Source organism: Equus quagga, chromosome 2, assembly GCF_021613505.1.
Source record: "Equus quagga isolate Etosha38 chromosome 2, UCLA_HA_Equagga_1.0, whole genome shotgun sequence".
Taxonomy (NCBI): Eukaryota; Metazoa; Chordata; class Mammalia; order Perissodactyla; family Equidae; genus Equus; species Equus quagga.
In genome coordinates this window covers 127,696,029-127,712,656 of record NC_060268.1, presented here as the reverse complement: position 1 = coordinate 127,712,656, position 16,628 = coordinate 127,696,029, and the positions used below count along the sequence as shown (strand labels likewise).

The following is a 16,628-nucleotide window of genomic DNA, read 5'->3' as shown; positions in this document are numbered from 1 at the left end:
TGGCACCACTCATCGGGCCATGCTGGGGCAGCGTCCCACATGCCACAACTAGAAGGACCCACAACTAAAAATACACAACTCTGTACTGGGGGCTTTGGGGAGAAAAAGGAAAAATAAAATCTTTAAAAAGAGAGAGAGAACACAAGTCCAGCACATAAGTCTCAGGCACCCTCAGATTTGCATTTGGCCTTGCAGGCAGTGGCAGTCCAGCTCCACAATAACAACAATCACTGTTATTAATACTGCCACACATACCTGAGCAGAGTGCCTGGCCAGTGCCTGTCTGTTACAAAGCCCCTTTTCCTCTTGTTCCTTCCCTCATGGAGCTCACAGCCTGGTAGAAAGGGGAAAGGGAGCTAACACTTTTTGAGCCCCCCCCGCGGGTGCTGACAGTTTACATGTATTATCTCACGGAGCGAAGTCTATAGTGGAACAGATTTCTTCAAATACAAAGCCAAGGAGAATCTCCAGTAGAACAGGTTTATAATACAAAGCCACAGAGAACCGGTTTGGGGGCCAGGAAAGGGACTCACTTTTGCTTAGTGCCTACTGTGTACCAGAAGCTAGCCTCCCAACAGTCTCGTGGGGTCGTTGTTTTGCTCCCTGTTTCATAGATGATGGTTTTCAGTGCTTGCTCAGGTCATGCAGCTAGTATGTGGCAGAGGTCGGACCTGGCTCCTGGTCAACATGGCTCCAAAGCCTGGCTTTCCCACATCATGCTGGCTCCTGCATTGCATTTCTCTTGGCCTGCTGCCCACTCTGAACCGCTCCGAACGAGGCAGCTGGCTGATCCAGTGGTGTGCTTTCCACACCCCGACCCATGGTCCTTTTGGGAGCCACTCACCAGCCCTGATTTTTCTACTCTCACCAACCTTATCCCTTTCTCCAAACAGATATGAGAAAATGACCAGTGGGATGTATCTGGGAGAGATCGTGCGGCAGATCCTGATTGACCTGACCAAGCAGGGTCTCCTCTTCCGTGGGCAGATTTCAGAGCGTCTCCGAACCAGGGGCATCTTTGAAACCAAGTTCCTGTCGCAGATCGAAAGGTGACGTTTGGCCGAGTTCACCTGCTCGGTGCGAGAGGCCCTGATTGGGATGTGCTGCTGTCACAGCACATTTGGGTGTCTAGCAGATTTGAGATTTAAAAACAAAGACAGTGAGGGCCTGGCTGGGCACAGGGCTGCCTCTGGGGGCTGCTTCCTCTCTCCAGCAGCATCAGGACCACAGCACATAGCCGAGGGGCCAGCAGCCTGCCTGGTTCCTAAACTGTTAGACAGGAGTTAGCCTAGCCTAGAAAATGATACTTTTTCATTCCTGAAAAGATGAGGTATCCATAATATGAAAGAAAAGTCTTTTAAAAAATCATCCATATGCTCACTACTAAATATGGCTGTTTTGATTTTTGCATATATATTTCCTTTCAAGTTCTTGAATGTGTGTAAACATATTTTCATAATTGAAATCATATTATACATATCATTCTGTATATTGTTTATTCAGTGTTCATGGAAATTTTCATTTATAATTCTGGTTTTTATTTTTTGTTACGGAAAGTTTTAAATATATACAAAAGTGGGGGGAGTAGTAAAATGGCGCTGATGTTTCCATCACCACCTTCAACAATGATCAACTCACGGCCAGACTGGATTCATGTACATACTCCTGCTTTCCCCACTCCCAGACTGGATTGATTTGAAACAAAACCCACGTCTTATGTCAGTTCATCTATAAATATTTCAAAATGTATTTATAAATATGAGTTCTTTAAAAAAACATAACCACATTACCATCACCATGCCTGAAATAGCTAATGATAAACTTTAATCTCATAAAATATCCTGTCAGTGTTCCTATTTCCCAAATTACCTAAAAATAATGGTTTTTACAATTCATTTGTTTGCATCAGTATCCAGACAAGATCCATACAGGGCATTTGGTTGGTATCTTTTGAAAATCTCTTTTAATCTATAGACTTCTCCTTCCTCTCTCATTTCCCCTTATAATATATTTGATAAAGAAACTATCATTTTATACTATGTTTCCTATGTTCTCGATTTTGCTGATTGCAGCATTTAGCATTTTCCTCTGTCCCTTGTATTTCTTGCAAAGTCATAGTTAGACCCAGATGCGTGGTTAGATTCAGTGTGGAATCTTGGACAAGACTATTTCGTAGGTGGCACTGAGTTGTCTGTCTGTCTGTCTCCCTTTCATGTTAGCAGTCACTGATGATCATTGCCTAGATCTATGATTTCCCTAGAGATTGTGAAACGGTGATAATGTAATGCTATCACTCCTTCTGCAGTTATTAGCTGGAATATTTTTAGAAAGAGGAACTTCCCCATATCAACTCTTTGGTGTAATTATCATTTTAAATGGCTGCATAATGTTATATTATGTTGCTATCCTATAATTTACTAAACTTTCCCTTTACTATAGGATGTCTAGCTTATAATTTGTGGATTTCTGCAATTCTAAGTAACACCGTAATTATTCTTTTTGTACACATAGTCATTTGCATCTCATAAATTATTTCCTTATGAGTAGAAGCATTTGGTTAAAAGAAACATTTCCCTATGGACACACTTTTTTAAAAGGTAGTTCTAGTCTCCACCACCACCACCAGTTATGTACAAGTGCCCCAGTGTCACTGCTTTTCATAGCAGCGCTTGATGTTGTCAGAGGCTTCGTGTCTGCAATTTCTCTCAGTTTGCATTCATTCATTCAGTTCTCTCGGTCTAGATGCCAGCAAGTCAAAAATCACTTCAGGAACAAAATTAACTTGACAAATGAAAGAAGTGTACTTAATGAGGTAGATGAGATGGATGGTTGCAGAGGAACTCCCGCTGTCTAAGGAGACGGTGGCGGGACGGGCAGCAGCAGCCATTTTGTGTTTTGAAGCATTGATTGGCAGATGCTCTGCATCCTTTTTTGGTCTGGTCTTCAACCCCTCAGATCTGAAAGTGCAAGTTAAAAGTCGTCATCTTTGGTGACCAGGGGGATCCTCTTCTGCTGTGGGGGAAATTGTCTCTCCCTCATGTGTGGGAGAGAAGCAGATTAACTTATCTTTGCCTTGGGTTTTTCTGGCCTGAATAACAAAGAAAGTTGTTTCTGGACGAGAGCAAGTTGGCAGGACCTATAAGCCTCCAGAAATCTTTGCTTCTGCCACCCAAAAGCTGCCTGCTTTGGATGCTTTGATTTCTCCTGGTGTTTTTTTAAACCATCATGGAATTAGAGGAAAATCACCTCCATCTAGCACCAATTGTAAGACAGTAGGTGCTGCTGACTGCGGCCCATGTCCAAGCATGTTGTTGGTGGGGTGGGACAGTGAGTCCAGTGATTGTCAGGGGAAGAAGCCTGAGATTCTCAGAGCCTGAGTTGTTTTTTTCAAAGATTGGCACCTAAGTTAACATCTGTCGCCAATCTTCTTTTCTTTCCCCCTTCTTCTCCCCAAAGCCCCTTAGTACATAGTTGTATATTCCAGCTGTAGATCCTTCTGGCTCTGCCATGTGGGACACTGCCTCAGCAAGGCCTGATGAGCGGTGCTAGGTCAACACCCAGGATCCGAACCGGGAAACCCTGGGCTGCCCAAGCAGAGTGCGCGAACTTAACCACTGGGCCACGGGGCTGGCCCCCTCAGAACCTGAGTTTAAGATTCATCTCTACCACTTAACTTGTTTGTGCTGTGTGACCTTAGGCAGGTTGCTTTACCTCTCTGGACCCCAATTTCCTTCTTTATAAGATAAATAATTGCTCTGCTGCTTAACCCCAAGGATTGCTCTGAAGATCAACTAAGGGAATGTTTGTGAAAGAACTAGGTAAACTGTGAAGGGCTGGACTGTGGAAGGAACTTCAGGTTTTATTTTTCTACATACTAGAAAAACCCACTTTTTTTCTTCCTATGCAAATATTACTCATTTATAAGCAAAAGGAAGAAAATAAGAATTACTGATAATCCTATCAACATCTGAATAGATTTCCTTCTGCTCTTTTTTTCTGTGCAAGGGCAGACATTGAAAAACAAACCAGGCTCATACGGCACATAGTATTTTATGATCTATTTTTTCACTTAATATGTCAGGAACATTTTCCGTAGCATTAAATATTCTCATGCAAACTCATCTTTAAGGTCTGCAAAGAATTGTATTGTCTGGCTACACCATTTACCTGCTGAATCTGCTATATGGCCATGCAGGTTGTTTCTCAGTTGTCCTCTTGACAGCACTCTTCTTCCTTAAATACGGTATCTCCCCTTTCCATGGTTTCACTTTCCCTGGTTTCAGTTACCTGTGATCAACCGCATATTAAATGGAAGATTCCAGAAATAAGCAATTCATAAGTTTTAAATTGCACGCCGTTCTGAGTAGCGTGATGAAATCTTGCACAGTCCTTCTCCACCCGCCCTGGACATGAATCAGCCCTTTGGCGTATTCACGCTGTATACACGCTACTTGCCCGTTAGCCACTTGTAGCCGTCTGGGTTATCAGAATGACTGTCAAGGTGTCGCAGTGCTTGTGTTTAAATAACCCTTATTTTACCCAATAATGGTGCCAAAGTGCAAATTAGTGATGCTGGCAATTTAAATATGCCCGAGAGAAGATGCTTCCTTTAAGTGAAAAGGTGAAAGTTCTCAATTTAATAAGGAAAGAAAAAAAATCCTATGCTGAGGTTGCTAAGGTCTATGGTAACTTTTATTACAGTATATTGTACTAGTTGTTTTATGTTATTGTTGTTAATCTCTTATTGTGCCTAATTTGTTAATTAAACTTTATCATAGGTGTATATGTATAGGGAAAAACATAGTGTATATAGAGTTTTGTACCATCCACGGTTTCAGGCATCCACTGGGGGTCTTGGAACGTATCCTCCATGGATAAGGGGGGACTCCTGCATTACCTGAGACACTCAAGGCTATAACTTCACACTGTTTAGCTTGGGAGTCAGAGCTCTGTAAGTTCACTGAGAGATCATTAGGGTCTAGACTCGAGGCCAGCCTGTATCCACGATGGGTGCCTCTCTGCGTGTGCTGATGGTCCTAACAGGTTCCTAGTCACTAAGGCACTGATTGTACGTTGCATATTCATTTATTCACTTGCTCATTGAACGTATGCAGCCCTATGCTGGCTACTATTGAGAATACAGTCTTACCCTCAAAGAGCTTGTAGTCTAGTTCGAAAGAGAAAGTAGAGAATCAGGAAAAGTTAAATAGAAGGAAAGTTGGCCCCAGTTGAATGGAGCCAGAGTACTGGAGCGGGTGTGTTCAATGAGAGAGGCTAGACTCGGTGTGAGAAGGCATGTGTTTGAATCCCTGCTCTCTACTGTCTGTGGTCAAGTCTCTAGCACTCTGAACCTCAGGATCCTCTTCTGAAAATCAGGCACCTGATGTGTTGGTTACTGAATCTAATAATAGCTCCTAGTGAGATAATAGATTTGAACATGCCTAACAATAGAGGTGCTCACACTTTTTTTTTTTTTTGAGGAAGATTAGCCCTGAGCTAACATCCACCACCAATCCTCCTCTTTCCTGCTGAGAAAGAGTGGCCCTCAGCTAACATCAGTGCCCATCTTCCTCGATTTTATATGTGGGACGTCTGCTGCAGTGTGGCTCGATAAGTGGTGTGTAGGTCCCTACCTGGGATACGAACTAGCAAACCCTGGGCTGCAGAAGCAGAGCATGTGAACTTAACCATTGCACCACTGGGCTGGCCCCTCACACTTCATTTTTTTAAAGATGATAGGACTTCCTGGGGGTGGCAGACCTTCCTGGGTCTCAGCTTCTAAGGCGTTCTGCTCCAAATTAGCTGTTGTCTGGATCATTTTCTCCTCCCTCCTGCCAGGGCATCCAGGGATGAGGGCTGTGAGCCATGCGGAACGGGTGCCAGGGCCCCAAGAAGCAGACCCTGACATCCTGCTGTGCTTGCCTGCAGTGATCGGCTGGCCCTCCTCCAGGTCAGGAGGATCCTGCAGCAGCTCGGCCTGGACAGCACGTGTGAGGACAGCATTGTGGTGAAGGAGGTGTGCGGAGCTGTGTCCCGGCGGGCGGCCCAGCTCTGTGGCGCTGGCTTGGCTGCCATTGTAGAGAAAAGGAGGGAAGACCAGGGGCTCGAGCGCCTGAGGATCACCGTGGGCGTGGACGGCACCCTGTACAAGCTGCACCCGCAGTGAGTGCCCCAGAAAGGCGGGACTGGGAGGGTGCTGAGGCCAAGTGTGGACTCAGTTGAATCTGACAGGCAAGGTGTGAGCCCTGGGGGCTCTGCTTCCTAGAAGCATGATGATGGAGTGTTAGCCAGTGTCCTCATCTGTAAAAGGCAGGCAGTAATAATCTCCATCTCATAGGGCTGCATGAAGATTAAGAGGGTTAATACAGGTAAAGTGCTTCACACAGCGCTCAATAAATACAGGTGATTATTATGAACGTATTCCCACCCCACCTCACAAGAGAGGGGAGTAATGAGAACTGATCATTTTGCACAGCACAGAGTATTGGTCAAGTGTGAGCTGGTTATAATTTCCTCAGCTCAGAGTCAGTGGACAGAAGAGTTAAGAGCCCTGCCAGGCAATGTGCGTTTGAATCCCGGCTCCACCACTTAGAAGCTAGGAGGCCTAGGGCCAGTTGCTTACCCTCTCTGAACCTCAGTTCTTTATCTGTAAAATGAGGACAAAAACTGTACCTACCTCACAGGCTGTCATGAGGATTAAATTAAATAGCATCTTAGAATGCATAGCACGTCACGAAAACTTCAATGATGAAAGCTATTCGTTTTATTTAACGTTTTACATTTTATTTTGGTGAATAGGAAAAGTTTCAACACGCTTATACAAATTTCTGATCATGCTGAAATGTATCCACAAACATATTATCATTCTAATCCTTGATCCTTAGCCCTTTCCATGCTGCTAATGAATATCCAGAATAACTGACTGGAGTCTTCTCTCTTGGTTTCCCCTTGGGGTCACATATTTTTAGTTTAGATGGCCTCGCCCTTGAACCAAGACTTGACCAAAGGACAAAAACCGCATGGTCAGGGGCAGACAAAGGATTTGATAAAATCCAACACCTTTCAGAATAAAAGCCATGAAGGGATCAACAAACTAAGTACAAGGGAACTTCCTCAGCCTGATAAAGAGCATCTGTGAAAAACCTAGGGGCTGGCCCGGTGGCACAGTGGTTAAGTTTGCACATTCTGCTTCAGGCGGCCTGGGGTTTGGCGGTTTGGATCCCGGGTGCAGACATGGCACCGCTTGGCACACCATGCTATGGTAGACGTCCCACATATAAAGTAGAGGAAGGTAGGCATGGATGTTAGCTCAGGGCCAGTCTTCCTCAGCAAAAAGAGGAGGATTGGCAGCAGTTAGCTCAGGGCTAATCTTCCTCAAAAGACAAAAAACAAAACAAAACAAAAATGAAAAACCCAGAGCTGACATTGTACTTACTGGTGAAAGACTGGATGCTTTTCCCTTAGGATCAGGAAGAAGACAAGGGTGTCCCCTCTCACCCCTGCTCTTTCAACGTTGCGCTGCTTCTAGTGCTGCCTCCAGATGGTCATGTGGTTTTTGCCTCTCAGTCAAATCTTCGTTCAAGGGAGAGGCTTGTAGGAACCAGGCCCAAAATATGTGACCTCAAGGGAAAAATCAAGGGTAAGTCTAGCCAGGGCAGTTGGGCAAGAAAAAGAAATAAAACGCATCTGTACTGGAAAGACCAAAGTAAGACTATCTTTTTTTGCAAATGGCATGATTTTGTATATAGAAAATCCTAAGGAATCCATGAAAAACTATTGGAAATAATAAACAAGTTCAGCAAGTTTCAGGATACAAGATCAGTATACAAAAATCAATTGCATTTCCATGCATTAGCAATGACTAATATGAAATTAAGAAAACAATTCCATTTACAACAGCATCAAAAACAATAAAATACTTAGTAATACATTTTAAAAAAGAAGTCCAAGACTTATACGTTGAAAACTATAAAACATCATTGAAAGAAATTAAAGAAGACCTAAATAAATGGAAAGATATCTTGTGTTAATGGGTCAGAAGACTTAATATTGTTAAGATAGCCATACTTCCAAAAGTGATCTTCAGATTCAACACGATCAGTGTCAAAATACCAGCAGACTTCCTTACAGAAATTGGCAAGTTGATCATCCATAAAGTTCATATGGAAATGCAAGGAATTCAGAATAATCAAAACGATCTTCAAAGAAGAACAAAATTGGAGAATTCACATGACTCTATTTCAAAACTTACTATAAAGCTATGATGATCAAGACAGTGTGATACTGACATAAGGATAAACATATACATCATTGGAATAGAATTGAGAGTCCAGAAATAAACCCACACATTTATGGTCAATTGCTTTTCTTTTCTTTTTGTGAGGAAGATTGGCCCTGAGCTAACATCTGTTGCCAATCTTCTTCTCTTTTGCTTCAGGAAGATTGTCCCTCAGCTAACATTTGTGCCAGTCGTCCTCTATTTTGTATGTGGGATGCCACCACAGCTTGCCTTGATGGCGGTGTGTAGGTCCACGCCCAGGATCCGAACCCATGAACCCTGGGCTGCAGAAGTGGAGCATGTGAACTTAACTACTCCACCACTGGGCCAGCCCCGGACAATTACTTTTCAACAAGGATGCCAAAACCATTCAATGGGGGAAGGAGTATTCTTTTCAACAAGTAGTGCAACAACTGGATATCCACATGCAAAAACACAGAGTGGGACTCCTACCTCATGCCATGTACAAAAATTAACTCAAAATGGATCAAAGTCCTGAATTTAAGAGCTAAAACTATATTAGGCAATGATTTCTTAAATATGAAATCAAAAAGCATAAGCAACAACAAAAAAATATATAAATTTGGCTTCATCAAAATTAAAAACTTTTGTACTTCAAAGGACACCCAGAGAAAGTAAAAAGACACAATGGGAGAAAATATTTGCAAATCATATATCTGATGAGGGACTTATATCTAGAATATATAAAGAACTTTTACAGCTCAACAATGAAAAGAGAAGTAACCTAGTTAACAAATGGGCAAAGGGTTTAAATAGGTTTCACTCCAAAGAAGATCTGCGAATGGCCAATAAGCATGTGAAAAGATGCTCTTTATCACTAGTCACTAGGGAAATGCAAATCAAAACCATGAGATACCATTTCACACCCACTAGGATGGCTATAATAAAAAAGACTGACAATAATAAGTGTTGATGAGGATGTGATGAAATTGGAGTGCTCATACATTGCTGGTGGGAAACAGTTGGGAGTTCCTAAGAAAGATAAACGTAAAGTTATGATATGTCCCAGCAATTCCATTCCCAGTTGTACCCAAGAGAATCGAAAACTTGTTCTCACAAAAACTTGTTGGATGTTCTTAGCAGCATTATTCATGATAGCCAAAAGGGGAAACAACCCAAATATCCAACTGATGAATGGATAAACAAAATGTGGTATGTCCATACAATGGAATATTACTCATAAAAAGGAACGAAGTACTGACACATGCTACAACTTTGACAAACCTTGAAAAATATCATGTTAAGTGAAAGAAGCCAGACACAAAAGACTATACGCTATGTATATGATTCCATTACATGAAATGTCCAGAATAGGCAAATCAGTAGAGATAGAAAGTAGATTAATGATTGCTGAGGCTCCTGGGGGTTGGCGTGGAGGGGGAGTGATTATTTATGTGTGTAGGGTTTCTTTTTAGGATGATGAAAATGTTCTGGGATTAGATAGTGGTGATGGTTGCACAACTTTGTGAATACACTAAAAACCACTGAATTGTACAGGTTTCAAAAACTTAAAAAATAAAATAAAGACAGACTTGACTAATCAGAGACTGCCAAGCCATTTTCTCCTTTCTTCCAGAAAGTCTGGGGCTAACCAACCTACTGTGCCTTCAATAAGACCTCAGACCTTCTCTTCCCGCTTAACCAGTAGGACCCCAGGGAGCATCAGTGGTTGGCCAGAGTCACACACTGGCTGTGTGTTAGAGTCGGGTTCAGAACCTGTCCTGGCATGCTGGCCCTCAGAGATGACCACCATCTGTACCATTCACAGTAACCCAGGATCCCAGGACCTAAGGCCTAGATGCGCAGGCCTCTGGTAAACATACTTAGACCCCAGAGACTGGCCTCGTAACTGACTCCGAAGATGTCCATTCAAACGGATTTAATGTTTCAAGAGACAGCTGAGAGAGGCCAAGTATCATTGTGGTTGAGACTATGTGCTTTGGCGGAAAACTAGTGGAGGTGGGGACGGATAAAGGAATGGGTGGAGAAAGTAAATAGGGCAACATTTTAACTTTTTTTGAGTCTAGGAAGAGGGTGTACAGGTTTCCACTGAGCTATTATTTCAACTTTTCTCTAAGTTTGAAAATTTTCGAAATAAAAATTGGGGGAAAATTTGAACAATAAAAAGGTAGAATTTGGAAAAAGGTCTGGTTCAAATCCTAATAAACTTACTAGTTATACAAACTTGCACAAGTTTCTTAACTTTTGAGCATCAATTTATTTATGTAGTGAAGATAGTAATAATTATTTTCAAACTTTTTTTTTTTGAGGAAGATTAGCCCTGAGCTAACATCTGCCACCAATCCTCCTCTTTTTGCTGAGGAAGACTGGCCCTGAGCTAACATCCGTGCCCATCTTCCTCTACTTAAACGTGGGACGCCTGCCACAGCATGGTGTGCCAAGCGGTGCCATGTCCGCACCCAGGATCCAAACCGGCGAACCCGGGCCGCGGAAGTGGAACATGCGCACTTAACTGCTGCACCACCAGGCCGGCCCCTCAAACTGTTATTTATTACACTTTGACGTTCTGCATGTAAAACGTCTAGAATGTTCTCTGCTCTTAGTAGTTGCTCAAAAAAAGGTAAAATTAAAACAGCTATTTAAGAAACAGTGTAAGAAGCTATTCTAGAGCCTTGAGAAGCAAACGGGAAGGAACAAACTAGATTGGCATCATTCATAAATATGTTGATCCGATATGTAAAAGCTGATGGTGTTTCTCTTTCTCTTTTTCATAGCTTTTCTCGGATATTGCAGGAAACTGTGAAAGAACTAGCCCCTCGATGTGATGTGACATTCATGCTGTCAGAAGATGGAAGTGGAAAGGGAGCAGCTCTGATCACTGCTGTGGCCAAGAGATTACAGCAGGCATGGAAGAACTAGCAGTCCCTCGAGGTTGGGCTGATGCGCCTTGGGTACTGACCAGCCCTGCCGCTGGCAGATGAGTTGGTCAGGGACCAACAGGCAAGCTTCTGGCTGACTTCACCTTCTGGATGGCTGAAAGAGAACCCCAGGTTCTTGGGCACTCTTAGCATTTTGTTACTGCTTTTCAAGGGCATTAAATGGCATCTCTATTTGGCATATTTGGGCCAAAGATGAGCCAACTTGTAAAATCAAATTGTTGGACCCAAGAGATCCCCTTTTAGCAAAGTTTTCAGCTGAGGCCTGAGCTGTTAGTTCTCGCTGGCTTTGGGTCCCGCGGCTGCTGGACTCGGAAGCATATACGTGATCTGCCCATGTGACCTGACTGGCTGAGTTCCCCACTGGGATGCTTCAGCCATCACTTGGCCGGGATTGGGCCCTCTACTTGTGGATGAACAGTGGAGAGGGATAGAGACTCATGCAACAAACTGGAGATCTAATCTAACGTGACCTTAACTTGTCATGTCGACTTCAAATGTGAAGAGAACAAAGACTTTGGAGCATTCAGCCCCAGGATGAAGAAGGGTTGATTGCCAGGGAGCCCTGTAGGAATCTATTCATGCCTAAAGTGAGTCATATCAGCACCCTGTAGGGTTTTGTTTCTCAATATGCTTGTGTCTTGGGGAAGGGTGCCATTTGGGGCACCTGTTTTTCATTTTACATCTGGTTTGTGTTGCTACTGTTGATAGTTGTTTTAAGGACTCTTAGGTATATGAAATCCAGTAAATGAATAAAAAATGTTTGATTTCCCAAGAATCTTTTCATGAGGTATTAATATTTCATCTGGGAGGCTCTGTTGATAACTTCATGCTCTGCTGATGGAATAAGGGACATGTGGAGTCAGAAATTGCTGAGAGCATCTCTTTAGTCCAAACTTCCTTCCACAGGGGGAAATAAATGGAATATCTTCTACGATATCTTTAACAAATTATTCAATTTCATTTGAATGAATACTTCGTGGATTGGGCATTTACCACATGCTTTTAAACAGCTGGAGGTGACAGGAAGTCCTTTTGACCTCCAAGCTGACCTTGACCACCCTGGAACCTGGCGTCTCCCACATGCCCCATTAGTCTCCATTCTGCCCTCCAGAACAAAGTGGAATTGGCTTGTCCCTGACCATTTCTCCAGTGAACATCCTCTCTCTTTCTTTTTTGATCCCCCACTTTATCTGAACCACCTGTGACTTTCTAGTTTGCCTCGGTTATCTGTATGCCTTTCTTATCTGGCCTAGTGGGTTATAAGCTCTTTGTTAGGTGCATTTTTGTATTGCCTCATTGAACCCAGCATTGTGCTGTTCTTATCAGATACTTATTGGGTGGAGGCATAATTGAAAAATAAAGTGTTCCAAGAAATTTTCCTTGGAAAAAGTGGAGACCATTATCATGGGAAACAGAATGCAAATGATCTTCCAGATCATCCATGATGATTTTATTTTGATTTATGTACTTAATTCCTAGTGCTAATTGTCACCATTTGCTGAAGCAGGACATTAGACAGAATGGTGGAGGCTGGAGGAGGCTAAGAGAGAGGCCAGCCGGGGCTAGGGGCCGATGAGGGAGCTGAAGTGCCTTGGGAGATGTTTTTTCATACGTTCAGTAAACATGTGTGGAGATACTGCTATGGGAGGGTACTAGATTTACCAAAATGAATTTTTGGAATTTTAAGGTTATATCTCTCTGTGGAGATGTGGTATGGATTTATTAAATTTATTTTTTTGTATTTTGCCGTTATGCCTCTATGAGGAAATGTCTTACTTTCCCGGATTTTGTCTTAGTAAACCCCAAACCTTGTTGTCGTTGTTATCGTTCTCCAGTCCTCCCATTCCTTAAGACACCCCCAGCTCCCAGCCCCTCTCACCCCTGGTTCTACTGAGAGTCTCTTCCTTTGCCATCTTGGCTGAACAGATGGTCAGGCACAGAGATTCAGGTAGCTGTGCCACCACGTTCTCCCACGCGCTGGTCTCTCAGCACGTTTCATAGGTTTGAAGAGGTCGCCCAACCCACTTGTCTCCCAGCTCCTGTCTCTTACAAGAAAAAGAAGCCCTAAGGTATCTAGGCAACTTTGTACATTCTAATTGATAGCATCATAGAATCCTTGAACCAGATTGGAACTCCAGAGAGAGCAGACATACATCTTGCTGTCTGTGGACAGGCCAGCCCCTGAAACACCTGGGGCAATGGAGGGCTAACCTTTTCTCAGAGTTTACTAGGCAAGACCAGCAACCACACAACAAGGTAAACCGTCCTCATGCGAACCCCACAGGCTTTTCCTCTTAGGAAGAGCCACCTACATTGTCTAGTCCCGTGGTTACTCTTGCCCAGTGACCTTTTGGCTAGACAGAGCTGATGAATACAGATTTAAGAACTGTGTCTTCCCCGTGACTCTCCAAAACAAGGGACCTCATTCCCATCTGTCTGTCTTCAGACATCTTGTTTTCTCTTCTTCCCATTAGCTGAAATGGGCACTCCAGGAGATTAAGGACTTGGGTCTCATTTTTCCTGTTGTCCCCAGAGCCTACCACAGTGGCTGGCATTGAGTAGCCATTGGACAATTCTCTAAATGAATGACTGAATATTCAAACTAGCAGGTGAATGAATTATTGCTCTAAATTCTCCATTCTTATGCCTCAGCCAATGGGACTTGAGCCTTATACACAGTAGATACTCTATAAATGATGGCTCAATGAATGCCAAACACTGTTCTAGGCACCGAGGACCCCAAGACATATGAGACACCATTCCTGCTTTGTAAGAACTCACAGGCCAGCAAGGAAGGAAAGGCATAAATATCTGCAATACAGTATGGCAAACAGGAGCAAGATGAAAACATAATTCCTGACCATGTCCTGCATCCTTTAGATCAGGAACTCACAATCTGTGTGTATGTATGTATGTGCATATGTGTGCACCTGTGTGTGTGTGTATGTGCGCCATAAACCCCTTTGGCAATCATCTGGAACCTATGGATCCTTCCTCAGAATAATGTTTTTAAATGAATAAAATACATAGCATTACAAAGGAAACCAATGGTATTTAATTACAGTTATTAGAATATTAAAGTGGTGATATGGTAATATATGTGCTTACTTGTTTCTTGATACACTCTGTAACAACAAGGTCCAGTGGGAACCTAATGGCAGTCATAATTCTGAAGTCCTGAGGGGTATAGACAATGTTTTGAGACATGCAACAACAGCACAGACATGAAAATGTGTGATTTCTGCTGGAGACAAAGTCACCAGTGCAGCTAACCCTACTGTGGCTTGTTGCCCACATTCATAATGGAAGGAAATGCTAAATTTCAGTTAGAGATGATTGAAGGGGCTGGCTCCGTGGTGTAGTGGTTAAGTCTGGCACACTCCATTTTGGTGGCCTGGGTTCGCAGGTTCAGATCCTGGGCACAGACCTACACCACTCGTCAAGCCATGCTGTGGCAGTGACCCACATAAAAAATAGACGAAGATTGGCAGAGTTGTTAGCTTAGGGCTAATCTTCCTCAAGCAAAAAAAAAAAAAAAGAATATTGGCAATGGATGTTAGATCAGATCAAATCTTCCTCACCAAAAAAAAAAAAGCTTGAAAAAAGTTGCAACTTTTTCTCAAAGATGTTTATAGACTACCCTCTTTGGGCATCCCCTCCTTGGGGCCCAGGTTAATAATCCTCAATTGAAAAGTCCCGATAGACTGTACTTATTTAGGGATAGCATCCTAGATGGTAGAGAGACAGAGTGTTTTGGACTTAGAAGAACTGGGGATGCGATTTAACCTTCCTGAGCTTCAATTTCTTCATGTGAGAAAGGAGAATAATATAACAGCCTAGCAAGGATATGTGAACCTCACAAGCTAAATGTGTGGACATATGGGTAAGCTCTAAGCCACTTGTACACGTGTGAGGTGGTTGTGTTCTGGTTGTTGCTGTTATTAGGGGACCTGTCTTGCCATTGGTATGATCAACTTAAACATCGACCTTAAAGTCCTTCCAAACCTGTTGCCCAGATACGTGGATGGCTAATGAAGGGCATTTGGGGGAAATGTGTTTCTCACACCCACTTCCCTCCACCCCATTGTATTGATATTCTCTTTCTTGATGTTTCACAGTTGAAACTCCTGGTGAACTATATTCTAGTAGAGGAAGGAGGGAACTTGAGAGAAATTGAGTAATAATAGAAGGATCTGGTAGCTCATATTTGGAGTGGACTAAGAGGGGCAAGTAGAGTGGAAGAGTTGGATTAGTTTTGGTCCAGACAGGGAAAGAATGAAGCTGGGGAGAAAGTGAAAATTCTAACAATCTTCCAGGTTTTTTTTAACATGAGAAGGAAAGAGAGATAGGGAGAAAGGTCATTGACAATTTAGGGGACTCAGAATGGCTTGGGGATTGGCCTAAAGAGCAGGGATGCACTGACACATTCAATCACATTCGCATCATAGTCTGTAGGTGGCCCAGTTCCTGTCTAGTCACCTCTGGGCCAGCTAGCATGGTCCAGAGTGGCCTTCCCCAAAGGATGTCTTAGGTCTCACTGGACACGCCCATGTCCACCAATCTCTGGAGTCACCCTTTCCTTTAATACTCAAGTAAAGTGATTCATTTCTCCATCCTACACACTGCAGAGAGGTCTATCTCCCACCATTTCAAACATTTCTGCAGGGAATGCTTATGTCCTCCAGTTGCTACTCAAATTCCTGCTTCCAGTTTGCTCCCCAGTCATCCCTGTGGCTCTCACAATTCCTCTCTGCTTCGCCTGATCTCCAGAACTGTCCCCTCCTCTTTGATTCCCCCAAACACCATTAATCCAAGGCCAATGTCTGGAACAGATTTATCTAAAGGTTTTATTGTGGAGGGAAGCTAATTCACAGAATAGGAACAATTTAAACATGAATATGACATATCAAAGTTCTATGACCAGCCCCACCCCTGAGAATTTCTCACTGGCCATCTTTCTCCATAGGCGCTGCTGGCTACCGTGTTTTATGGGTTCTTCTCACTTTTTCTGGGGACTTCTTTCTCATATGATCGTCTTCTCTGAAATTTTGACAAGTCCCATAAAATGAAAAATTCCTGCTGTTTTATTTCACAAAGCAGGTGATTCTGCTGTGGTCTCAATCCTCTCCTAGGCCAGCCCAAGGAGCCTCACCTTTTCCAAGCAAGAAGGCCCATTGAGGTGTTTCCATAAAAAGAAGGTTTTTTCTCTCTGAGAGGAATTATTCTGTTCTCTTAGAGTCACACTACAGCAAGCTTTTTTCCTTGACATACAGTAAATTGCACATATTTAAAGTGTGTAATTTGATGACATCCTTACCAGGATCAAGATAATGAACATATCTATCACCACCAAAAGTTTCCTCGTGGCCCCTTGTAGTCCCTCCCTCCCGCTCCTCCCCGCCTCCCCCATACTCAGATAACTACTGATT

The 16,628-nt window shown here is 43.1% G+C and overlaps 1 protein-coding gene across 3 annotated transcripts in view; it reads left to right on the top strand.

Annotated features, from left to right (window-relative positions):
* Positions 1–11,952, top strand: part of HKDC1 (hexokinase domain containing 1) — a 60,639-nt gene extending 48,687 nt beyond the window's left edge. For 2 of the 3 annotated variants that reach the window (XM_046651837.1, XM_046651830.1), the window contains 3 exons: positions 894–1,049; positions 5,929–6,162; positions 11,035–11,952. In XM_046651837.1, the coding sequence (XP_046507793.1) occupies positions 894–1,049; positions 5,929–6,162; positions 11,035–11,179 (535 nt within the window). In that variant the 3' untranslated portion in view covers positions 11,180–11,952. The remainder of the gene's footprint in view (positions 1–893; positions 1,050–5,928; positions 6,163–11,034) is intronic. The other variant, XM_046651844.1, reaches the window with a different exon arrangement.
* Positions 11,953–16,628: the final 4,676 nt, after the last annotated feature.